General features: G+C 46.1%; 7 protein-coding genes across 7 annotated transcripts; 5 read left to right on the top strand and 2 right to left on the bottom strand.

Moving 5' to 3' along the window:
* Window positions 1–405: 405 nt before the first annotated feature.
* Window positions 406–5,391, top strand: TSTA_084670 (uncharacterized protein; the record flags this gene model as incomplete). Its single annotated transcript, XM_002478154.1, has 6 exons — window positions 406–1,536; window positions 1,590–1,796; window positions 1,855–3,383; window positions 3,451–3,584; window positions 3,639–4,660; window positions 4,717–5,391. 6 exons carry the CDS (start codon window positions 406–408, stop codon window positions 5,389–5,391), a joined length of 4,698 nt encoding a protein of 1,565 aa, XP_002478199.1.
* Window positions 5,392–8,941: 3,550 nt separating this feature from the next.
* On the top strand, window positions 8,942–9,957 carry TSTA_084660 (uncharacterized protein; the record flags this gene model as incomplete). The annotated part of the gene is made up of 2 exons (XM_002478153.1): window positions 8,942–8,968; window positions 9,118–9,957. 2 exons carry the CDS (start codon window positions 8,942–8,944, stop codon window positions 9,955–9,957), a joined length of 867 nt encoding a protein of 288 aa, XP_002478198.1.
* A 1,449-nt stretch (window positions 9,958–11,406) lies between these two features.
* TSTA_084650 (bicyclomycin resistance protein, putative) lies at window positions 11,407–13,390 on the top strand (the record flags this gene model as incomplete). The annotated part of the gene is made up of 5 exons (XM_002478152.1): window positions 11,407–11,703; window positions 11,760–12,173; window positions 12,236–12,611; window positions 12,668–12,715; window positions 12,771–13,390. The coding sequence occupies 5 exons, from the start codon at window positions 11,407–11,409 to the stop codon at window positions 13,388–13,390; spliced, it is 1,755 nt and encodes a 584-aa protein (XP_002478197.1).
* A 281-nt stretch (window positions 13,391–13,671) lies between these two features.
* Window positions 13,672–14,442, bottom strand: TSTA_084640 (uncharacterized protein; the record flags this gene model as incomplete). The annotated part of the gene is made up of 2 exons (XM_002478151.1): window positions 13,672–14,379; window positions 14,410–14,442. The coding sequence occupies 2 exons, from the start codon at window positions 14,440–14,442 to the stop codon at window positions 13,672–13,674; spliced, it is 741 nt and encodes a 246-aa protein (XP_002478196.1).
* Window positions 14,443–15,358: 916 nt separating this feature from the next.
* TSTA_084630 (uncharacterized protein) lies at window positions 15,359–15,926 on the bottom strand (the record flags this gene model as incomplete). Its single annotated transcript, XM_002478150.1, has 2 exons — window positions 15,359–15,583; window positions 15,699–15,926. The coding sequence occupies 2 exons, from the start codon at window positions 15,924–15,926 to the stop codon at window positions 15,359–15,361; spliced, it is 453 nt and encodes a 150-aa protein (XP_002478195.1).
* Window positions 15,927–16,327: 401 nt separating this feature from the next.
* On the top strand, window positions 16,328–17,689 carry TSTA_084620 (uncharacterized protein; the record flags this gene model as incomplete). Its single annotated transcript, XM_002478149.1, has 2 exons — window positions 16,328–16,452; window positions 16,507–17,689. The coding sequence occupies 2 exons, from the start codon at window positions 16,328–16,330 to the stop codon at window positions 17,687–17,689; spliced, it is 1,308 nt and encodes a 435-aa protein (XP_002478194.1).
* A 1,172-nt stretch (window positions 17,690–18,861) lies between these two features.
* TSTA_084610 (Hsp70 family protein) lies at window positions 18,862–21,107 on the top strand (the record flags this gene model as incomplete). The annotated part of the gene is made up of 3 exons (XM_002478148.1): window positions 18,862–20,370; window positions 20,417–20,855; window positions 20,908–21,107. The coding sequence occupies 3 exons, from the start codon at window positions 18,862–18,864 to the stop codon at window positions 21,105–21,107; spliced, it is 2,148 nt and encodes a 715-aa protein (XP_002478193.1).
* Window positions 21,108–25,805: the final 4,698 nt, after the last annotated feature.

Genomic DNA, 25,805 nt, shown 5'->3' with positions numbered 1-25,805 from the left:
CATTCGTTAGGTTTTAACACTATCAGTTAGAGCCTCTCGCTTAGGATTCAGCTCATGCTGACATGGTGTGCTTGTAGCTCCATGGGAAAGATATGCATCGAAATTCGAGGGAACAGGAAATCGATTTGTGCTTGACTCCTCACCCTTAAGATGGTGTTTAAGGCTTTTCGTACGTGGAATTGCGCCCTTCTTACGAGGCCCGCTTAGACTTACCGCATTTCGTAAGGTGGGCTGCACACAGTACAAGTCTTACGCCGACAACATATGAGAATTTTATGTTAGCGGGGCAACTCTGCGTTGTATATCTAAGTGAACAAACCCTGGCCGCGACTATGTTGCGAAGAACAGCTCTTCGTTGCCACCGTGGAACAGTCGTTATCGTTGTCTACAGTTATAGATAACAAGATGACGGCTGAGTGGCTACTCTTCCTGACGGCGGCCGGATCGATCCTGGGGTCTGCCTCAGGTCTGCCGACATGGCCCTCCTCGGTAGATGAGCTAGAAGATATCATGTTCTTGAACACTGGCTACCAGGCAAGAGCTTTCCCCGCCGACATCACGCCGTGTTCATTCTCGCCAGACGGCCCGTCGAGGATTTCCTCAGCAGAATGGCTTCGCACAGCTTTCCACGACATGGCCCCAGGTAACGCCTTCACCGGTGTAGGAGGACTGGATGCGTCTTTGCAGTATGAGTTGGGAGGAGACGGCGGGGAAAACATCGGTACCGCGTTTAATAACACTCTACTCTCCTTCACGCCTTTTTTTTCATCTCGAGCATCACTGGCCGATCTCATTGCACTGGGTGTGTATACATCAGTTCGAGTCTGCGGTGGCCCGACCATCCCTATTCGCACAGGCCGCATTGATGCCACTGCAGCTGGACCGATAGGAGTGCCGTTGCCGCAAAATTCACAGTATACGTTCATCCAGCAGTTTTCGCGTATGGGCTTCAATGTGTCGGAAATGATTGCCCTGACAGCGTGCGGTCATACTATCGGCGGCGTTCATGCCAGCAACTTCCCCGAGGTGGTACAGTCTGGGACAGTCCCAAATGACTACCAGCACTTCGATTCGACGACAAAGTTTGATGAGAAGATTGCCTCAGAATATATCGGTGGAAACACCTCAGATCCGCTAGCTGGGCCATTGGCAATAAAGAATACCTACGACTCGGATATGGCAGTCTTTACCGCTGACAATTCTACAATTCGCCTCATGGCCGACCCTGAGTACTTTCAATCCCGTTGCCAGGTGATGCTTCAGCGAATGATTGAGGTTGTCCCTGCTGGGGTGGCTCTCACGGACCCAATTGCTCCTTATGAGGTAAAGCCGAGTAACTTGCAGTTAACAATACAGCCCGGTGGCACTCAGCTGCAATTTACTGGTGAGATCCGTGTCCGAACAACAAACCTCAGCGGTGATATTTCGAACGTTCAACTTGTATATGTTGACCGCGACGGCGCTTCCACTTGCGGATCCTGTGTTATCGGAACGCAGTACGCGGGAACAGCCAATGGCTTTGATGATTCTTTTGTCGTAAGGCTTTCTTCAGCTTTAAGGAGGTTAGTGTTACTGACAGTGATCAACAGTTCTATAGCTTCTCTGCAACATTGCCGGCCAAGGCCTCTATCTCGTCATTCACTGTGCAGGTGACGGCTGGTGGTAATACAGTGACCCATAATAATAATGGGAATGGGTATCCAGTTCAGGACAACATTTTGTTTCAAAATCCCCAAAGCTGCATAGCCGGTTCAACTGACAGCAACGGTAATACCAAAATGACAGTTACTGCCGCGGTAAGGAATCTTATGTCCTGAGGACTTGGTGACATAGTTCTAAGATATGTTATTGCAGGTCCGTAACACAGTCACTTCAGGCACTTCAACCCTCTCTGTAGAGGTCAAAACACCTCGATCCTGCTGTGTTGTTCCGGGGCTGTCCACCGTTAACGTCACGATGGCAAAGACAGGAACGATTGGCGAATACGACCTGTATAGAGGGAGCTATGCTCTTACACCCAAACAGATTACTACATCCAAATTCAGCGTTTCGATCGGGAAATTTTCTGATAGTTTCAAAAGCACAGCACTTACTGGCTCCTGCTCGGAACTGAGTGGCTCTAGTCCGGTAGCGTATAGCTATCTTGGCTGCTACACCGACGACGTCAACTCCAGAACATTCCCAGCCGCGACTACCAGTGACAACAACATGACCCTGACGGAGTGTTCGAACTTCTGCAGTGGCTATCCATATTTTGGAACTGAATATACAACACAGTGTTTTTGCGGCTCTAGTCTAAGCAACTCGACTACCGAGGCTGCGGAGACGGATTGCAACATGCTTTGTGGAGGAGATAGCACAGAATCATGCGGTGGACCCAGCAGGCTTTCCGTCTACACGAACAACAAGTATGTCATCCCAGGAGGAACTACAATTCCGGGCTATCAATATCTTGGCTGTTACAACGACACAGCTGCCGCTCGCAGTCTTTCTGGCACCTACACATACAACAGCAAGATGACAGTAGAGTCTTGTGCTACTTTCTGCAATGGTGCCACTTATTTCGGTGTAGAGTACTACAGCGAATGCTACTGTGGTGACACTCTGGCAGCAGATAGCACCAAACAGTCAGTGACTGATTGTTCTTTTCCCTGCTCTGGGAACAGCAGCGAATTCTGCGGTGGTGGTAACAGAATGAATTTGTACCAGCTGGGCTCAACTATTGTGACGACTTCTTCAGATCCAGTCTCTTCCAGCACGACACCAACCACCGTTGCATCCTTGCCTACAACCGTCACTATCCTAACTACCACAAGCACAGCTGCATCTAGCAGTACTTCGTCAACCATCGTATCCTCATCATCTTCTACAACCGTATCCACCAGCGCTATGTTAACCTCCGATCCCCCACCATCTTCTACGAGCGTACCTGCATCTCTCTCGGCTACCTTCAGCACTACTGGATCTACCAGCGCAACTACCACCAGTGACACTACAACTGCTACAGGGTTACCCGCTGGATGGGCCTACCGGGGTTGCTATGTGGACAATATCGGTGGCGTTCGTTCTATGCTCGTCCAAGAAAATGATAACTCTACAATGACCATCGAATCCTGCATTAGTCAATGTATATCCTTGGACTATACCGTGGCAGGCATGGAATATTCCCAACAGTGCTTCTGTGATAACTACGTGCGTAACAATGCTTCGTTGGCAACCTCGGATTCCCAGTGTGCCATGACCTGTGCCGGGAGTACAAATGAAATTTGTGGTGGACCTAATCTCCTCAGTGTCTATTCTAACGCCGAAATAACCGTTTTACCTCCGCCGACAGCTCAAACAACGGATTTACCTGGATCCTGGGTCTACAAGGGCTGCCTTCAGTATGTCCATACACTACTACATTTCAAGTCTTATCACAGGATCGTGACTAAAGCTGATATTCTCTAGGGACAACGTTAATAACACACGAACTTTCCCCTATATGATTACTTACGCAAACAATAACTCGGCGACTGCTTGTCTTTCTCGTTGCCAAGAGTACGGATTCCAGGCGGCCGGTATGGAGTACGGTGAACAGTGCTGTGGGTCCCTATTCCATCTAGAGAAATTATTCTGTCAGTTTTAACGCATCTTAGTCTGCGGCGACACATTTGACATTGGCCCTGATGTTCAAATCGTCCCTGATTCTCAATGCAACATTCTCTGCACTGGTGATACCTTTCACTATTGTGGCGCCGGAAACCTCCTTAGTTACTACGTTTGGGAAGGCGACACTCCTTTGTACGATTGGACATATGCTTCGGGAAATGACGCTGGTCTTTACCAGTTCCTGATCGGTGGTGTTGTGGTGCCTTTGATGACTACCGTTAATATTAATGGGAAAGTCACCTTCTTAGAAAAATGGGGTACCGGACCTCCAAACACTACCGGTGCCTATGAGCTGGATCTATTTTATGAGACTGATTTTGATAAAGCATGGCGGCCGATGCACGTCAAAACAGATATTTTTTGCTCCGCCGGTCTCGTTCTTCCTGACAAGGCCGGAAGGCAGCTTACTGTTGGAGGGTGGTCAGGAGTGTCCACCGAAGGAATCCGACTTTATTGGCCGGATGGCTCTCCAGGAAACCCCGGTATCAATGACTGGCAGGAAAACCAGAACGAACTCACTCTACAGGATGGTCGTTGGTATCCTTCTGGTATGATCATGGCTAATGGTTCTATCCTTATTGTTGGTGGTGAGACAGGGTCCAATGGCCCCCCTGTTCCTACCCTCGAAATCCTGCCGAAAGTTGGCCCAACACTCTACATGGATTGGTTGCAACGTACGGATCCTAACAATCTGTATCCATTTATGGGAGTTTTGCCTTCCAAGACGATTCTAGCTGCTTATTACAATGAGGCTCGTTTGTTGGATGAGGCCACATTCCAGACGGTTCGAACGCTGCCGAACATGCCTGGTGCCGTCAACAACGATCTCGGCGGGCGTACTTATCCTCTCGAAGGCACTATGGTGTTCTTCCCCCAGTATGCTCCATACACAGATCCTGTGAGGGTTCTCATATGCGGTGGCTCAACTCCCTATGGCGGGGATGCTATCGACAATTGTCTCTCCATTCAGCCCGACGTTCCGGGACAGAATTGGACAATTGAGCGCATGGTCAGTTTTATCTCTATTAGAAACTGAGTTATCATAGCTAACGCCCGTTTTAATAGCCCTCAAAACGTGTCATGACATGCATAACTCCCCTCCCAGACGGCACTTTTCTCATTCTGAATGGAGCTCACCAAGGTGTTGCCGGCTTCGGTCTTGCTACTAGTCCCAATTTAAATGCTGTCCTATACGACCCGACAAAGCCAGTCAATAAGCGTATGACAGTGATGGCAAATACCACCATTGCTCGTCTTTACCACTCTGAGTCAGTTCTCCTACCTGATGGGCGGGTGTTAGTCTCCGGCTCGGACCCAGAGGACGGTACACATCCCCAAGAATACAGAGTAGAGGTGTTCATTCCGCCGTACATCCTATCTGGAGCCCCACGACCAGCATATACCATCACCGAAACTGATTGGGCATACGGAGGCACATACATCATCACAGTTACCGCCGGCAACATTGCAAACTTGAAGGTGTCCCTGATTGGTCTCATCTCAACCACTCACGGAAACAGTTTCGGCCATCGCACTTTCTTCCCAGCATTTACTTGCCAAGGTAATCAGTGTACTATTACTGCCCCTCCGGACCCGTGGACTTCTCCTCCTGGCTGGTTTCACCTGTTCATCCTTGACGGTCCTACCCCGTCCCACAGCTCCTTCGTTCGAATCGGAGGAGATCCTGGAGAACTGGGTAATTGGCCAGATCTTCCTGACTTCAACGTTCCTGGTGTCTAATCCGTCGATATTCATTGCTCGGTGAATTCATGCCGATCTGTCATTACTCCAATTGTGGAGGAAGATATATTTGCAAGCAATTTTACAGTAATACCTATAACCAATGCTGCATATCACGACTACCTAGGTAGTACCAATACCAGCATTTAATTTATTCATAAAGTGAGGTTAGCATAACGTTAGGTGTGCAATATTAAATCAACAGTCATTGGTACTATCAACTCTTCATCTAAGTGTTTTGATTGTTGTAAATTACTATTCCAGAGAGGAAAGAGTCAATCAGATTTGCAAACCCGTATAAACCGGTGTATACTAAGAACAATTAAAGAAAAGCAAAGAAAAAGAAACCTATCTGACGGCCGTCCTGCCTTGCAGCCAATTGCAGATTGATAAAACCCTAACTTCCCGTGTGGTCTCTCTCCAGTTTTGTGCGGTACATTGGCCTTAGTTCTCGTTTACTCGGTCGACGGATACAACGCCGGAGATGATCCGTCCAATATGTCGACAGAAAGCTTCTCCAACGATCGTCAGATATTACAATCTTGACTTCAGCTGCCTTGTTTTTGATCAAGTTCTGTACTACGTCCTGGGCAGCTCCTGGGCAGCCATTGCGACTTGGAGAGATGCGTGGGAATTGACCCACTCAAACACGGGGCTCGCACTGAGCAGGTGTCATTCGTGACGATTATAAACTGCTTCCCTGGTTGAGACCACCCTTCGGGTATCCAAGAGGGTGTCGCAGTTGGGCTGTTGCGGTTGTCCTGCTCTGTTCCATCCCCTGTCATTTATGGCTCCTCTTCTTTCAGGTACAATGAATTGGAATGTATCTTTTGTCGCCAGTCTGAAAACAACGGCCGTATCCGTGAACTCAACCCACTCAACTGCCAGTAATCCTTACTGGAATCAATATTCAAAACCAGACTACAGTTTTAAGAGGACCACTGTCATCAGAGAGGCTCTAGGCTATGCTAACATAGCTTGGTCAGATAGTATAACTGTTTCCACCAACGGTATTTCTTTGGGAGAAAATAGATGCCGTCACGTCGTGAATCCTGACGGTCTCCCAGAGGGTTTGACATTGACGGACTCTGTTGTGCCCTGTATCAAGATCAAAGAATATAGCTTGAGCAATGTCGTCAACAGAGGTTCCCGACACGGTCTTCTCACAGGCCACCTCGGACGCCATGGAATTGAGTGTCGTCAACGACACTCTTTACAGATGCGCCAATCCAGGACGTACTCTGTTATTCGATGTGAATAATTTATGGTAGAATAAAGAAACTTATACGACTTCCCTTCCGAGTGCGAACAAAGTCTCTGCGATCCTACCTTTAGCTCTCATTATCGCCAACGAGTATTCAGACTGTCAGAATCTCACAACGAACCAGTTTGGGTATGTGAATAATTTTCCACAGTACAGGACTTCTTGCTCGCTTGGTAGTTGTTATCTCTTCGCCAATGTTACCATAGAGATTGGTGTAACGACTTGCGAGCTAAGCAAATATATGTCACCCCGAGTCATAGAGGACCAAACACCTCTCGAAAACACTACAATACGTCCCAGCCCATGGTTGCCAGAGCCTGGCTTCTTCCGGATATGATGACTTCTCTTCCTCAAATGAACTCTACCCTGCTGTCGACCTGGAACAACCCAGATCTATACGTCGAGAGCCTCATACGTGAAAGTTATTTGGCTGCGTGGGATAGCTTCCATAATGACTGGGATATAGACGGCACAGTATCCCTTGCGATACCCCAGAAGTCAGAGTTCAAGCCAAGGTCTCTCATGCATGCGTGTATTCGTGGCTAGCTATATCTCTACTGGAAACTGTTGGTGGTGTCTTCTTGATCCATCTGCTCCTGAATCCAGGTTTGATGCAAGAACCCGATCTACCGGCAAGGATCATTTCTGAGCAGGTCAAAGACGCTAAGACTGCTGGAAAGAAGATCATGGACAGCCTGTCTGAGTTAAGCTTTTTCTAAGTTTTGGTGATTTTTTACCATCACGATTTGGTACTATTGGAGTACTCAAGGGAATTTAAGTTTGATAATTCTAGGGATATCCATGGGCACTGTTTCATTGTCGTTGATTTAGGCCATTTGGCCCAGAGAACCTCACCGGGTGGAAGTGTTGTTCGGTCAACTGATGTGGTACCAAAGCGAGTTTCTGATTATTCATAGTAATTTTTAATTTCTAAACCTCCCATCTTTTTGCTGGACTCCGAGTAAGGTTAGGGAATAGCTTTGAGAAAGAGAAGTGTTGGAATCAAGCTTCTAACTACTATCTAGACCTATAAAAGCTAGAAGTCGATTCTGCGTCATATACCTTCTCCCTGTTCTTCAAAAAATCTTTTCGAAACTTACAGGTATTATCCTTCCGGCTAAGTAGCTGAGTAGTTGAGCAACTATCAACTGCCCATTTGACGTGAAATCTGCTTCAAATTCTCTAACTAGTCCATCTTCGGTATGTGATGTTTAAAACTCCTGTTTATGTCCAAGTGTGAGCATGTGACGTGAGCAGTGTGCTTAAATGGAGTTGTATGTTAGGGTTACGGTAGCCTATATTAACCCTCCACTACACACGAGCTGACTGTTTCAGCTTCTACGGCCCTTCGAAATATGTTGATACGTAAATATTTATGTACTTCTTCTTTTAGGATCTCTAGTATCTACATTACATATTAGCCAATTCGAGCCACATTATATGCATTGTTGTGTGTGAGAAGAGAGGGTGTGGATATCCTTCCAACCCCATAAGATTGTCATTTATATTTCGAGCTTAGAGAAACCATAGTCCTTGATCATACTTGCAGAAGGAACTGAAAGGAAATAGTTCTCATCCACGTGTCAGGATATCGATTTCTGAATTCCAATTATGTAATGGTCCGTGGTACGGCAAATGTTACATTGGGGGCCGCTACAGTCATTAAGGGAGCACCGACGATTGAATAGTTCAATGCAGGTACGCGGATGTTTTTTCTTCAGTGGAAGGAGAAGCAGACTACCTAGGAATAAATTATGTGCACAATGTCAGTGAGTTTGGTTTTGGATCAATGTGTGAGAAATCGACATTTCGTGCTTAATTAGGGCTTGTAATTCCAGTTTAGTCAATACGTCAGATTGTCATATATTCATCTCTAAATATGACTACCCACTAAAGTAAACAAGAAAATTAAATTGTCATCAAGGTAGTTTTTCTGATATTAAAGAGTCAGGGATTGCCTGTTTTAGCCTCTATTGGCGAACTCTTGACTAGTATATCCCATTTTTAGCCGTTGTTCCTGCGCAAGGCCGTACGATGTAGTCTAAAAACTTAGCGAAACGTAGTTAAAGCACCGAACACTATGTTCTCTTTTGGCTAATGATCTCAGAGAAAATCATGTCACATTTGAAATTCTACACTTTACAATCAAGTCTAGTAATTCATCCTTCAAGTTACAAACAGCTGGTCAGCAATGGATCCGCCCTACCACGAGGCGTAAGGGCAGATGACAAAAAGCTTAGGCCAGATTTAGGAATTCCTAGGTTCTGGGAAAGATAAAAGGTAACCATGACCCTTACCCTTCTGCCTGTTCTGGTGAGTTTTCTCAGTCGTCCTCGGTCTTTACATTGCTGTCTCTCGGCGAGATCTGTCATTCCTTTCTTATACATCCTTTAACACTCATCTGTAAATATATTCATTCCTTTGAAAGTCAATCTTTATCTACAATATACTTCATTCCTTAGAAGAAATTTGGTTCTTTCGAAATGAAGAACAATCAAATCCTTGCAGCAGCTAGTCTGCTCTTCACCACTCAAGCCCTCGCCCAAAACGAGATTTACAGCGGCAGCGGATTTGGGACGTACTACTACGATATTGTCAACGCAAATCAATGCTATACCGACTTCTCCAATGCCAACTTAGGTCAAGTCGAATGCAGTCTTACGCAGGTCTGGACGCTGGAGGATGTCAACTCGGACTACTTGGTGGCCATGAACCACACCCAGCTTGTCGAAGACATGGGTAAATACTGCGGCAAAAGGGTTATTGTCTCTGTGAATGGTGTGCCATCTGATATGCCACTCTTTATCGGTGATGGCTGTGAGCGTTGTGCTACGGGATCATCAACGTCAACTACTTGGCAACCCGACGGTGCACCAGGACTTGATTTCAGCTACAGCGTCGCTGAGAAATTGTCGTCCCAGGCATGTAATGCCGGCCATATTGAGATTTCATGGGAAATCGTTGATGAGTTGGTCTATCAATTTGACTATGATGGTTCGGGAGGCCCTCAGGGCTTCGTTACTACTACCCCTGCCGGTCCAACAACAACAAAAGCTACCACTACTTCGGCTGCTACGCACACTGGGACTACTACAAAAGCTACAATCACGAAGCATAGCACGACTTTGAAAACTACCACGGCTAGCCCGACTCAAACAAGTGCTCCTTGTCAGGACAATGTCTGGCAATGCACTCCAGACGGCACTTCGCTTGAGCAGTGCATCGGCAGTACTTGGACTATTCGGGAAGTTTGCCCGTCTGGAACGAGCTGCCATGGCACTTCCAACCCTTACTGCGCTTAGTTGGTATACTACTTAAGGATTTAATCCGTACCTCAGTCGAAGCTTGAGAACTTCTGCTTCATTTACATATTCAACATACTTTTTGCTCATATTTCTCTCATTCACTTCATGTATATAGTTTCTTGGTATCCTTTTTGTCCTTGAAAAATTGAAAATATCATTTGATTTGTATGGGCTATCTAATCTAGAGAAGATATATAGTTAGGGTTTGTTTATTTACCCTAAAATGTAGATATCCAACAGCCAATCATATCTACTTTTAGGCAACCAATCACATTCCATCATTTTAGACGAAGGAGGCAAAGGGACCCCCCGCCACTAATCCTGTTTCGGTAAAGCTTCCCCGTCGCGAGAAAAGAAAAAGAAGATCGGACTTCGTTGCGATCTTTTCAAATGTTCTTATACACCGACACTCACTCGTCAAATGATGAAATTCGAATGCATCGTTGCATTATTATCGCTAATGGATGGAGGTGATATGTATATGCACGCTTTCCATCACCTGCTCTTCCTTGGTCAGTTTTTGAAGACGAATCCATCGTTATTGATTGGTTGTTTACAGTTACAGATACAAGAGCGAGGTAGACAAGAAGCGGGGATGATTTTGATGTCGACGGTTCCAGTCTGCTCTGCAGACTCCAGGCAAAGTTCCACTTACATACTCCTATCTTGGATTGACGACTCCGAATCCAAATCTATGTTTTCCAGGCCGCTCAGGTACGATGGCAAGGTTTCACTCCACCATGTGCGGCAGCGGCGAGAAAAGAAATCCACCTCGAAAATCGAGACTCCCATGACTCACGGTTTCAATGCTATCGATTAGGTGAATCGGCAAAATGAACTCATACTTATTCCGAGCGCCGTCTTAGCCGGGGTAAACTTACGTAGTCAGCAAAAACCGAGGACAAGCGACATAGAAAATTTCTTTCTACATGTCAAAAATCTTCGCAATGAACTCCGACTTACCGTTTTCGGGCAAAGCAGGACAAATTGCTAAGAAAAACAATCGCAGATCGCCCCGGGTTCCGTAGTTCCAGGCCCTGTGGATTGGTATGAGTTCCGGTTGTCAATTGGGTAATAACTCCACAGATGCCAAAGGGTGGACCTTAGGAACACTTTCAAGCGCATAATATGTAGTAGTTTCACCATTGCTATACTGTATAAAGTAAGTATGATCCTATTTCCGATACACTTGTCGGATTTTCCAAGACAGAGGCCCACATGGAAATTTCTAGTTTGAGAATTTTGTCACTGGCTTTGGGCATGCATCGGTTTTTGATGTTAGGTATATATAGAGAAGTGGCTAGCTCAGCCATGAAAGAATTTTGGGACAGGTAATAGTAAGGATTAAAAGGTACCTGGAACATATTGACATACAATTCCTGGAAGATTCCAATTGAGTTTTGTACTTCAATACAAAGAATATCAGATCATTTTTGAGACATAACCATGCCTTCAGACGACGAGATACATTCTGAGGCACAGCTCTCGGAGCTCATGCAAACTGTAACACGGACATCAATGCTACTAGAGTTGGAGGCCACTCCCTCTGAATCTGGGTCAGAAACAACAACACTAAGGGGCTCTGCAGTTGATTCAAATGAAAATCCTGACAATAATAGCAACAATGTTACCCACGAAGCCGTACACGGCAATCCATCATCATATCGATTCCGTCGAGTAGCCTCCAAAACGATCGTATCGTTTGCCCCTGATGATCCTGAGAATCCACACAACTGGAGCACCGTATGCTATTTCCCAACACACTCTATCAAGGTAATGTACTAACATTTGTTGTTCAGAGCAAAAAGATCTTCGTCGTTATCTCTGGCATGATGCAAGTCCTCAACAGCACAATCGGTTCCTCCCTCCCTAGTGGAGCCATCAAATACATAGCCAGAGACTTCAACGTCACTGACGAAACCAAGCTCGTTCTCCCCATCTCTTTATTCCTTGTCGGCTACGTTCTCGGTCCGCTACTTTATGGGCCCCTTTCAGAACAATACGGTCGTCGATATCCGTTACTTATCGGTTATGTGCTGTTCGACATCTTCGTCATGGCATGTGCTTTGGCGCCGACGTTTAATGCATTGCTGGTTTTCAGGTTATTCAACGGTATGGCTGCGAGTGCACCAATTGCAATTATTACAGGCACCTTTTCAGACGTTTTCGATAATCCAACTGTCAGAGGCAGAACGATGGCATGGTACATGTCTGTATGTTACTCCCTTTCACCCCAAAATAATTTCTCAAGGATATCACTAACCCTGACATATAGTGCACCGCTGTCGGCCCGATTATCTCCCCCTTCATGTCCGGCTTCATTTCAACCGTCAGCTGGCGCTGGTCCTTCTGGCTCGGTCTACTTATAGCTGGCACTTCATGCCCACTCGTTATTCTCTACCCCGAAACTTATGGACCAGTATTGCTCAAAAGTCGTGCTCGCGAACTTCGCAGGAAGACTGGTAATATGAGTATTGTGGCACCCATGGATCTTACTCCTCATGATCTCCGGGCCGTGTTGACTGTTACCTTGACTCGACCTATCCGTATGATTGCAAAGGAATATATGGTGTCTTTGACTTGTTTGTATTGTGCCTTAGCATATGCTATTTTCTATTTGTACTTCCAGGCTTATCCGTTGATTTTCGAAGGTATGTCTCTCTTCTCCTATGAACTATCTATGTCCTAATTAACTTTCTTTTTTAAGGGATATATGGCATGAGCACCGGTATAGCCGGTCTGATCTACCTACCAAGTAAGTCCGGATCTCCCACAACAAGAACAAGTAGCCGATCTAACCCCTTTCACAGTCGCATTAGGCTGTTTCCTCGCCTGCGGAATCTTCATTTGGTACGACGGCTTCCTCGCCCGCGCCAAAGCCCGCGGCACCTCCTGGGCCCAAAACGAAGACTATCGCCGTCTCCCACTGGCCTGCGTCGGCGGTCCATTATACGTTATTTCTCTCTTCTGGCTCGGATGGACTGCATCTCCAAATGTTCACTGGGCCGTACCCATGTGCTCCGGAATTATTTTCGGTCTAGCCTACGAATTAATTTTCATGGCCATGCTGAATTATCTCTCAGATGCATATCAAGTCTTTGCTGCAAGCGCTCAGTCGGCGTCTAGTTGCTGCCGAAGTATTCTGGGTGCTGTGTTACCGCTTGCTGCTAAGCCCATGTTCTCTGCTGTGGGGATTGATTGGGGATGTAGTATCATCGGATTTGCGAGTTTGGGGGTTTCAGTCATTCCGTTTGGGTTTATCTATTTTGGCGAGAGGATTAGGAATGGAAGTAAATTGATGCAGCATTTGAAGGCATTGAGAGAGGAAGAGCAGAGGGCTTGGGAGGCGGAGCAACATGGATTGCAAAGAGTGCAGCAGGGTACGGGAGATATAGAGAAGGGGTTGCAGGCAACTGTTGTATCTCGATGAAGGATGGTATTGCCGAATTGTTCTTTCTGATCAGTTTGTTAAAACCGTCTCGGAAAGCTGGGAAAACAAAAGCTGAGACACAAGTCTCTTTTGCATTGCTTTTATTGCATAAAGATACCCATTTGCATTTTCATTCCGGGGCGAGCCAGCATATGATAATTGTTTGTGCATTCCGTTGCAGGTCATTATCATGAGAAAAGTTATCCACACTTAATCTAATACTAATGAGCGTTCGAATTCAAAACAACCCTCAATTCTTCAATCATTTCCATGCTGTCAACCTATTGATCCTTACTATCAGTCTGTCCAAGAATACTAGCCAGCGTCTGACTGTTGCTCTCGTACTCCCCCTTATCATTCGTCGGGATTCTCTGCGACGCAAATGCCAAAAACACCGCCTCCCAATGACCGTCTGCAAATTTAAAGAGTAAAGCACCATCCTCATAGATTCCGTTCTCAAACGACGGCAGACTACCCTGGTTCATATGGATGTCATGAATGCCCGAACCATAGGAAGACCCAAAAATGTAAACGGTGGCTTTCTGATTGATAGCATCTGTGAGGATCGGTTCGAGCTCGTCCATGATATCGTTATTAGGGCCAGAGGCTTCAGTGGGTAGCACAGAGCCAGACTTGATATTTACTAAACCCTGCGTGCGGATGTAGTCCAATCCTTGTAGTTTGGCTCCGGCATCGTTGTAATGACGGCTTTCGTGATGATGGCTATTGTTATGACTATGAATATGCTCGCTGTGAGCCCGGTCTGAGCAATGAGCGTAAGTGCTGAGAAGATGGAAGCTTTGACTCAGCCCATCCAACTGTTGAGTGACATCGTTGGAAAAGTTTCTAGTAAGCCAGAAGACGAGACGCGAGTCTTTGTCGGTGGATCTGACGTTAATTGCAGCCTCGATTTCTTTGCTCGAGGATGAATCGGAGGAGTCAGTGAAGTAGAGGTAGATGTGTGGTGATTTAGGGTCTTGTTTCAGGGTCTGCGCTGTGTAGTGAGTGGGTTGACCCACCCAGACACCGTAATGGGGGATACTTCCAGGCATTTTTAATTAGCAGATTCGCGTGTTTGCTGATGGTAGATGAGACGTTGATATTGGCATCTCTAAACAGCGAAGTCCAGCCTTTTAATGTCATTTGATCATCCCTTTCTCTGCCAGTCAGACAAATTCCTCATAGCGGGGTAACCATCAATACATTATGATTAAGGGTGTAGTACAACCAGGAATAACAAAGCTTGTATCTCACACGTGCTTGCATCAAATATGGCAGAGAAGCCACCTGAATGGATAATCAGAAGTAATAGCTCAATCCGAGTCAATCTACCCTGACACTGTACTGCAGCACTAGCAAGACCAAACAAGTTGATCATGTCTTAGCGTTGCACATCCCGCCTAGTTGCGACTTGACTTGTGAGGCATCATATAGATTGGATCGCGGAGCTTACGTATGCTCTGACCCTCCAATCTTCTGCTGCGTCGCACATTTCATCCAGAAAGATAAGCCATTGACATCTGCTGTTATAAGCAATGCCGATCGACGTATGGAAGTTATATATGTACCTGTGTTTCTTCATAATTATAATTAGATTGATTTAATACGTCCTAGTATTTCGATTGAGAATTTGCGCCGAGAACAACATCCCCCGGGGGCGCGTGTAGCTGACACTGACAGTTGCCCATCTGCCCATCCCGTATGACGCCATGATGTATACACTTGATAGGAGAAATTTCTGTGTCTTATACCAGGAAATGATCAAAATACAATCGACAAGGGAAGGAAGAATAGAAGGCGAGACGTTAAAATAAGCTCCGCGTCGAAACGAGGAAAGGAAGTGTTTTATGTCTTACTCTCTAAATGTCCAAATACGCGAGTCCGGTCGTGAAAGCCTGCTGTTAATAATTCTTCAAATACTACCGTATTAATAAAGACCTGATTTCCATAATATACCCTGCTCAAAATCTACCGACCCTCCTCCCATCTCTTCATGATCGCATCAATAATCTTCGCAAATCCTTCCATTTCTTCTTCGACTGTCGTTCCCGTAGCCACAGGATCAATGTTACACCCCACATATACCGGCAATTTCGTCCTGAGAGCCAACACTTTGGCTGTGCGTGTAGCGTAGTCTATGCTACCTGGCGAGTTACACAGGACTGTTGATATGGTTGATTTGGGGTTTGTGCGCTATACTATATTAGTGGGATTCTCTATGTTGGAGAAAGGGCAACTGGCTAAACGGAAATAAGAAAACAAGTATCGACCATCGTCTAAAGACTATAGTGCCTTTTAGATAACTTACATCCGGCATGGCATATACAAAACTACCCATAGGCTTCATGGTTGAGCCACTATCTCCGGGGGTAGTGGTTGATAGAAATACCATGGTTGAAGTTTTCATTGGTGTAAGATGGACATGGACGATTGTATGTGGCGTCTTTGGCAATGGGAATGATAATTCCATTGGCTTGAAAAATGGACTGGCTGTTTCAAATTGGAGCGCTGACAGAACTTCTGATGTCGTTGCCATCTTCGGATGTTTGATATGTTGCTGTTCTTGATTCGGGAATGTCGACGGTTGCACTACCTTCCTATGCCTGGCGGACGAATCGTGAGCGCAGGGCCTTTTTATGTTGCAATTAGAATCCGATTATGGAATGCGAGATGTGGTATTTGTTTAAGTGAGAGTTGAAGAAGTTGAAGCTATGAATTGAGAACCCCACCTTACTATACCCGCAGAGGATTAGTGTATTGTATCGTATTGTATTTGTAATCTATCAGCTAGTGCATGTAATTTATTTTTCATCCCATTCTTATCGCACTATCAATATGAACTTGCTACATCCACAATTGCATTTAACAGGTAATGCATCATCATCAGCACAGGATACTATTTTATTTTATGTAAGGTAATGGGCTATTGCTAGCGCAATGTCTGAGCTCGAACATCTAGAGGCGGACCAGCCTGAGGATGCCCAAAGCTGGCAAGGTGACTTTGACCCATTCGCCGACGACGAGGAGAGACGGGTTCTCTTCGCCGCCTTTGATTCTTTTAGGTATGCTCTATTGAAATTGAAGAATGTGATGCATGTACTAACTGATCGGAACAGGCTCTACCGACGAACAGCTCATTTCAACACAACTCATCGTCGGCGCCAATCATTCTATGCTTTGCCATCAACACACTGGCGAATGCTCTCAGAGCCTCCATTTTCTCTCCTAAACACATTCAACCAAGTCGACGACGCTATTGATGCCAATGCCGATATAGCCGATGAAATTCTCGCCATGGGCCTTCAATCATTTGGCTTGAGTGCCGATCCAGATGTACAAGACCCTCATCAAAATTGGCATGGCACTGCCACCAGTGCAGATGTAGGGAAAGCATATTCGACTATTCGTCAATTTTATCGTGACTGGAGTGAAGAAGGTAAACGGGAGCGCGAGGTGTGCTACGATCCCGTACTTGCCGTTTTGAATCAGTCCTTTGGTGGATCATCGCGTCCACGGTCTGATTACCGGGTGTTGGTTCCCGGCGCAGGCCTCGGACGATTGGTCTTTGACATCTGCGCTGCTGGGTATTCTGCTGAGGGCAATGAGATTTCTTACCATCAATTACTGGCCAGTAGCTGGATCCTGAATCATAGTCGGGGTGCCCAGCAACATGCTCTATATCCGTTTGCATTACATTTCTCGAACATCGTTTCTCGACAGCAGCAACTGCAGAAGATAATGATACCGGATATCCATCCAGCTTCTGCGATGGCTCTAGCTCAGAGCAGCGAAGATGGCTCCAGTTCATTTGGAAATATGAGCATGTCCGCCGCTGACTTCATTCCCTTGTACAGCGGTGAATCGCAACGGAACACATTTGATGTCGTTGCAACGGTGTTTTTTATCGATACAAGCCCAAACTTGATTCGATATATTGAGACGATCAAGAACTGTCTCAAGCCGGGCGGCCTATGGGTCAATGTTGGCCCTTTACTGTGGCATTTTGAGAATGAGAAACGACGGACTACCGCTGATCATGAAAATGAAAGTGAACATGAAGTGAATGGAGGAGAGCATGCATTGACCGTGTCGAATGACGGGATAGGTGAACCGGGTAATGTTGAATTATCAGAAGAAGAAGTTTTCCATCTTGTCCAGCGCATGGGGTTTACGATTGAGGCTCAACAAGCGCCTGCAGACAGGCCGTATTGTGGATATATACAGGATCCGGAGAGTATGTTGCAGAATCTGTATCGGCCTTCGATATGGGTTGCTAGGAAGAATGATACTAGCGAATAGTATATTTCGCATATATCAAAGTCTTAGTTACGACATGTCTATTGACAGAGAGATCGAAATCTCCAGATCATGTAATCGTAGATAGGCAAAGTGGCCAATCACAGTGCCGACGCATTCTTGTTAGTGAAACGATCTATAAATAGATACTCCACCATAATCCTACGATTTATTAACTATCAGAGCGTCTATAATTATCACAGACGAGTATTTCTTTACTCGTCAGTGTCTGGTCGTAGCTGTCTTGCACTTCGATACATACCGATGGCGAACTGTCCGGTATCTCTCTTGAATAAAATAGGCATGTCAAAAGGGGATGGTTATGTCTCCATCTAGACCATAAATGATAAGGCTATTGGAATAAAGAATAGATCAACATCTTTGAGACGAGCCAGCCATCATGCTAGTAGATATCCAACCATTGTGACAATGGGTTACTGTCTTACAAGCGAGTAATCCGGGCAATGCCCAACTCAGCCTCGCAAGTATTTGAAATAAGCTTACGGCTGAGCCCACTGCCTTAGGGTTCAGGCTCCCAAGTTACTTTTTACTTTAGTATTTACCCGAAATTTTTCACAGAGTGTCTCTATCAGTCGAATTTTTGCCCGTCGTGTGATTCCGAATTCACGGAACTGTTCTTTCGTTGTTTGATTGGCATGGAAACTTGCAAAAACCCCGACGTAGCACGAAGTTGGCCCTCCCCGCTTTTAAGGCACGCAAGGACTCTCTTTTCATGTTGTCAACATCTCCAGTATTTGACTGGAAGTGAGAATTATTAGCAAGATATATTGAGAAGGAAGGGTCAAGCGACTAAATTAGATCGGATTCCTGAGGCTGACAACCGCAAAGTTAGTGGATTTTTAAGAAGCTAGCACCAACAACTCCAAGCTTGGCCAATCTCTTTTTCGTCTCTTTCTTCTCTCCTCCATCCGCACTCTCTTCCCTATTTATTGTTTCCATACTCAGAATATTTCCTGAGTATCCCATCCTGCGTCGATTTGGACAAATCTTTCCATCAGGGGAAAATCACAACAAATAAACACTCGATCCGAGGAACAGAATCCGCCCAAGGCTGAATTCCCGCGGCCCACTCCTTCCTCCCTCACTCTCTCCTCATCCTTTCTTTTTGACCTCACGCTCCCTTTCTCTCTTTGAACACCTCGCACTTTTTACTCATGACGTCGCGGTTCAAACAATTCGGGTTCTCGTCGAAGCGCAAGAACAGCAACAATCCGCCTCCCCCGCAAACGACTCCGCCTGTCAATACCTACGTTCCCCCGCCTGCCTCCACCAGTCCCCCGCCGCCCTCAACAGCCTCGACCACGAGTCTCCCCATGAATGCCCAAAACCCTTCAGGTCGACCTCCCAGTTATACATATGCCGGCAGGACGAGCCCTATGCCCCCTCCGCCTCTCAACACTGCCGTCCAACCCAGTCAGTACGCACAACAACCAGCCGTCGCAAACCCTCCGGGATATGGCTATCAACAACCTCCGCCGCCATCGCAGCAACCGCAACCCACACAGCCAATTCATCAGCATGGTACTCCATCTGCACTAGGTCACGCGCAGGGTCTTCGAAACCCGGCCGCCGAAGTGGATGGTACAAACAGAAATAAATCGCAGTTGATTGTGGGTATTGACTTTGGAACCACATTCTCTGGCGTCGCCTACGCCTTTGCGACCAACAATGAAGCGCGCGAAGATATCATCACCGAATGGCCTGGTGCCGGTACGCACACCAAACAAAAGATCCCGACGGTCCTCTACTACGACCAATACCAGAAAGTGGTGGGATGGGGTCCTGATATCGCAGACGCCCTGGCTCATACCGGTTACCCAAAACAAGGAGTGCAGAAGGTGGAATGGTTCAAGTTGCAATTGATGCTGTCGGGAAATACTTATATCGATCCTATCAACCTGCCGCCGTTGCCTCCAGGTAAATCAGAGATTGATGTCGCGGCCGATTATCTGTTCAAGGTCCGACAAGCAATGCGCGCACAGCTCCAAAAGACTCTAGGTGAGGTTTTTAACCGCGAAGAGCGCAATATTCGCTACTTCTTGACTGTGCCTGCTATTTGGAACGAAGCGGCCAAGGCAGCAACACGAGCGGCTGCCATCCAAGCTGGTTTCTTGCGTGATGAAAACGACAATCGGTTGACGCTGATCACGGAGCCTGAAGCCGCAGCCATGTTTTGCGCCAAAACTGGTCTTCTCAACCTGAAGGTTGGAGACGCTATTTTGATCGTGGATTGTGGTGGTGGTACCGTTGATTTGATCGCATACGAAGTCGAAGAGGAGAATCCATTTACGGTAGCCGAATGTACTGCTGGATCTGGCGATTCGTGTGGTTCTACGGCGCTAAATCGCAACTTTAGCAACATATTACGAGCACGAATCCGTAAAATGAATCTACCTGATGGATCGCGTACAGCCGGACGAGTCTATGCCAAGTGTATCATGGACTTTGAAAACAGAATCAAGGCAGATTTCCGCAATAACGGTCAGAAATGGGCTGTTGATGTCGGTATTGAGGCAGATTATCCTGATGCAGGTATTGAAGAGGGATATATGACTTTTACCAATGAGGAGATCTTGCAGTGTTTTGAGCCCGTCGTGAATCGTATCTTGGAGCTGGTGAGGAATCAGATTATTGCTATTCAAGCGCAGAACAGGCTGTTACAGGTATGCCAATTATTCTCCCATTCAATTCCCATGCTAACAGTGGCAGAACGTCCTTGTTGTCGGCGGTTTTGGAGCATCCGAGTATCTCTTCCAACAAATCAAATTACATGTCCCCCCACAATTCCAATCCAAGGTTGTGCGTCCAATGGACTCTGTTGCTGCGATTGTGAAAGGTGCTGTTACTGCTGGTATTGCCGAGCGTGTGGTCACTCACCGCGTCGCCCGACGACACTACCTGATGGCTACATTACAGCCGTTCAAGGAGGGGTATCATCCCGAACAATACCGCGTTCCTAGTCTGGACGGCAAGGATCGATGCAAATATACTCGACAGATTTTTGTACAAAAGGGCGAACGGGTCAAGATTGGGGAACCCGTCAAAGTCAGCTTTTTCCGTCAGGTCGCTCCTGGAGCGACTTTGATGTATGAAGATATTCTATATGCTTGCGATGAGGATGTTTGTCCAGAATACGTCAAGGATCCTCGTACGTTACTTAGTACACTAATTTCCCATGCGCATACTAATAATTTGTATAGGAATCAAAGAAGTCGTCACACTAACCTCAGATCTCTCTCGCAAAAACCTCGAGAAAGATTTCGAGCGCATGGATACACCAAACGGTACATTCTACCGAGTATATTTTGATATCTACCTGACTCTTGACGGATCCGAGTTTAATGCCGAATTGGTCTGTCAAGGTGAAGTCATGGGTCGCTGCACAGCTCGATTTAAGTAAAGGATACAGAAATACGCAGAGCACAAAAGGAGAATCTAATTTACGAAGTCTACGAAACACTACATTTATTTATTTATATCCCTCGTCTGTTTTTGAGACTTGATTTATATTCCCTTTTTGTATTGAATTTTGTTTGACTATTTATGCTGTTGCTTATCTCATATAGAATCCGGGGAACATAGCCAGGTATCTTGTACGGGTAATAACTGACTGAATATCACCTGGGCATTTGAAGAGCTGGTATTTATCTTGAATCGTTTTAGTTATGTTCTAGGCCCTACCTAGGTATCTAGGTAGGTTAGATGCTGCTTCCTATGTTGTTTATTATTCATATAAGTGATTTTTCTCATTAATCCTTGGAATATTACTTGATCTTCTCACGACCAGACAAAGTAGTTCCGTATTCGGATGACATCGTCCTTGAGGTTTCACATCTTATCCTCTTTTCTATGAATTAAATCACGGCATCCTACTTTGATCTGTGGTACCTGACGCGGATATTGACGGCTTGACGGCCCTCTGGTATGTGAAATATCCACACAAACACACTAACCTATAACCTGAAAGGGAAGCCGATGCAGCCCGTGGATGGAGACTCGGCGGAGAATTGGTTCGAGCCCGGAATGCTCTTCTCTTGATTTCATGCATTTGATTTGACAACTATGGTGGATTACATCGCGGAGATAGGGAGGGCTTGTTTATGGTGGTTGCCGGCGCTTACGTTCGACAGGGTAGTTCTATTTGTACTGTATGTATAAGTCTCCTAGTCGAGTTTGCTTCCCTATTTAAAACTGCAATTTGGCAATTGAGATATCTTGGCTGATAGAATTGTTGCATCCAGTACCCAACCCCCCTTTTGTATACGGATATTCCCTGAGTTCCAGAGCAGGAAGAGGACAGCATGTCCCTAATCAAGAACGTCCTCATTATACTCGTCAGTCTGGTTGCATGCTATGCACAGCTTAGCAACGCGGTGCCAATACAATCCTCGACTGAGACCGTATGATACCCTATAACAACAATCAATGAAGATCTATAAATTACTGACGAGCGACTCAATAGGTACAACAATCTACTCAATCCATCCGAGGCAATAGCGCGCATCAAATAAATCCAGCCGAAGAACTAAGTCGCTCCCCATTGCCATTTGATTCAAACCAGGATCGAGCAAGGGAACACTCATCCAGAGCAAATATCATGCCTGGCCTTGATCGTCTCCTTCCGGTATTGGATGCGTTTGGAAATATCGGTCATTCGGGACATAAGGAAGGTGGTAAAGCGCCTGTGCCTGCAGCTTGATGTCTTTCATGTATCTGGGAAATCAGATGAGAGGAGAGTGTGGTGGAGTATGTCTGTTACCATCTATGTCGAGTGTTGTCGGTATGACATATTCAACGTATCGACTCGAGGATTGTGCGAGTAAGGGGCAAGGTTCTCTAGTTCAGGGAGTCTGTTGATGCCTATATTCGATTCTAATTGTTCGCGTGTATTTTGTTTATTTAACAGTTCCACATTTGGTATGGGGGAACGTTTCCGACATGTGTGATAAATTCAACGATGAAGCTTTGTTCACCAAGGCAATGTCAGCCATGAGCTGAACTAGAGTATTCGCGAGAGTGAATGTGACGTAGATGTTGTTGGGGTATTCATTGGATGGATTTGAGAATGTAATAAAGCCTACTGTAATTCCAACTATATAGCTGATGTGATTTCCAGATTCACATCCCAAGTCACACTCGTTACGTCTAGCCTGGCTCAGTGGCTCTCCTCGAGGGGTGAACTAGACTCTTCAAGGCTACCTAGACCTATTGAGTCAGTATGCTATATTTATCCATGAGGCAAATCCCCAGAGGAAAGGACCCTCTGCAATCTCTCAAGATGTGGCTTTATGGCCCTCAGTGGTGGCTCATAATAAGAGGACCTCATCACGCGCTCGTAAGTTCCAATTCCCCCAACACTGGAGTCGGGCGCACAATCGAACGACTTACCCTCGAGTCAATATCACAAAGGCTTCAACAACGCAGCAAAATACGCCGAAATTGAATACGTGCTCAGCCGAATCCAATATCCTGACTTGGTCGTTTCAGCATCCGGCTGGAATGAATGGCTTCTGCTGTCCGGTGCTGACATGGACTCTACTTTTCATCTCCGAGGTTTTCGTGTCGATTGCCATGTTGACAGATAATACTGCAGTCTTCATAGCAACCATCTTCGACCTCGGTAATCGTGAGGTGTTTGGCAGGACCAGACCTGAGCGGGTTGCCACCACGAACTTGGATATGTTAGAGTCAACATTGAATCCTGCGGAATATCAGCACATGGGTTTTCCCTCGCCTCGAGATTGAATTGGGGTGAGTATTTGGCGCTGAACGCGTCCCGACATTAACAAAGCAGACCATATGACTACCAATCAATATGTCGATGAGACGGACAAATATGTTGGAAAGACGTGGTATGACAAGGTTCTCGACAAAAGTGTGTGCGTCGGTGCTGGAAATGCTTTCTTGATTGGCAAGGTCATAGGTTAGATGCCATCGAATACAATGAACCTGACATCATTCAATCCAAGATAATTCTGGTGATGCCGCAAAATGCGACAACAAATCGAACACGGATTAAATTGTGATTGTAATCGTGACACCTATCAATCTGGCCAGGCATGAATCCCTCACATTTCTTGTCATTGCCACTCTTGAATCGGGGTAAATCCAATCATCCTGATAAATTCTGTAACCCCTTAGTTCTGACTTTGAGTCCGAGGCGAAATGTCCGGAACAAAACATGCTAATCGTATCTGGAAAGTGAATAGAGAACCTCATTCTTGTGTTTTGCCGGTTCTCTATATTCTTGTAACCATGAATAGTCGGTCAACCGGGAGCTGGCTGAAACCTCAGGCGAACAGTGGACACAGTGGATAACTGATATTTAATGCGGAAAGCGCGGTAATAATCTATATGATTATATTCTCCGGGAAGATACCAGAAGATAAAAATATTGAATCTATCCATCATGCGATATAGCCGTTTGACGCGGATTGACTGCTGGATAAGGGTCCAGTCGAGGTGCGTGGTGGTAAGATAGATGACAAGAAATGGTGGGTTGAAGACCAGCCAGATCCCTGACAGGTTGGATGGTATTATTTAATCAATTTAATATTGGACAGATGTAGAGACCTGTGTCCCACAGGTAGCATTGATGACTAAATAATTAGAACAACTGGGCTGTAGATGTTCACAAATTGCTCGTATATTCGGCATCGTATGAGGCATTTTTGCTGGTGCTTGCAGTCAATGCGACGACTTCAATTATACCCAGGGCTGTCGGAGAGCACCGATTGTGACGTAAAATCACTGCATCAAAAATGTTGGAACCTGAAGTTCGAGCTCGCCCCATGTCGCAAATTGACATTGTGGTCTCAGCTCTCTAAGGTTCAACCTTGAATCGTCTGACAATTAGATATCCAATCAAGGTTGCATTTGCCATATCAAGACAAGATTGAATGATCCAGGCGGCTTGAAATAAACTCATTTGACCCCCAAATCTCGATGGTTGAAACACAGCCTCTCTAATCTTTGGCATGGAAATTGTGGCTTAGACGTTTGTCAGCCCACACTGACATACGTGTTTTCTTGGTCTCTTCCTCGGAGTTCTATTGTTGATCATTGAGCACGAGACCTTCGACGTGGACAGGATTGAAATCTCCGAAAACGATGCAGAGACTCTGCACATGTTACCCTAATAGGTTGGTGCAGGCACTGTTAGTACGATTATTGGTACCACCCCGCCAAACTAGCCTCTCAATTGGCGTGTGCCTAGGCTACAACCAGCCTTCTGGTGGACTCGCTAAGCTGGATATAGTGAAATACTTCAGCGCTATCCCGCAAAGGACCCAGAGCTATCAGTACGGACCCAAGATTTGCCCCGTTGGTTGATTGGTTTTCGGGATTTCCATAGGCGACTATGCTCACCTGACCTGCGACGACTTTTCTTATTAGATGAGCTGTCTGCTCTGCAATGTCAAGCCAGCTGAGAGTATCAGCCAGAATTGAAACACCAGCCTCATTTGTCGTTTTCAAAAACAAATACTGCCAGAGCGATGAGCCCTGAAAATGACTTCCCATCTGTTTGAGATCACTGGTTCTAGATTCGAAGGGGTGTGCGGCAGAACCGGCCGACAATCAGCGGCAAGCGCGCTTTGCGCGGGAACCCTGAAATATATTTTTATGCCAATCCGGAAAATGCATTCCGTCTGCCGGGGCAATAAAATGGAGTCGGACGGGTGCCGATGGAGTCTATCCAAAGATTCAAAGGGTCGGTGGCAGTCCGGAACGGCTGTCAAGTCACAAACTCGGGAATATTTCTGTGAGGGGCGACGTGTTTGTGGAGTAGTACGGACCCGCTCTGCTGGGTAGCACATACATACATAGTGTAGAAGTGAAAAGGCGGAGATGGCAGAGGCTATCGCTACGTGCTTAGTGTGACAGGTAGAGAATGGGCTATACGGAGAGGAACGAAGTAGATGTCAATGCATCAGTACCAGGTCTCGTGTTGACCAAGACAACAAGCCCCTCGAAAAAGAGATCCGAGGATACTGTACTCCTCCGGCGGTTCAGCAAGGTGATCCCTTGTAAACTCGATCGCTCCGGATCGGCTCCAACGAAGACTATCCAGTAGCATCACTGCAGACCAATGCACGGA

Source organism: Talaromyces stipitatus, genomic scaffold, assembly GCF_000003125.1.
Source record: "Talaromyces stipitatus ATCC 10500 scf_1105507295527 genomic scaffold, whole genome shotgun sequence".
NCBI lineage: Eukaryota > Fungi > Ascomycota > Eurotiomycetes > Eurotiales > Trichocomaceae > Talaromyces > Talaromyces stipitatus.
This window is presented reverse-complemented; position numbering and strand designations above follow the sequence as displayed.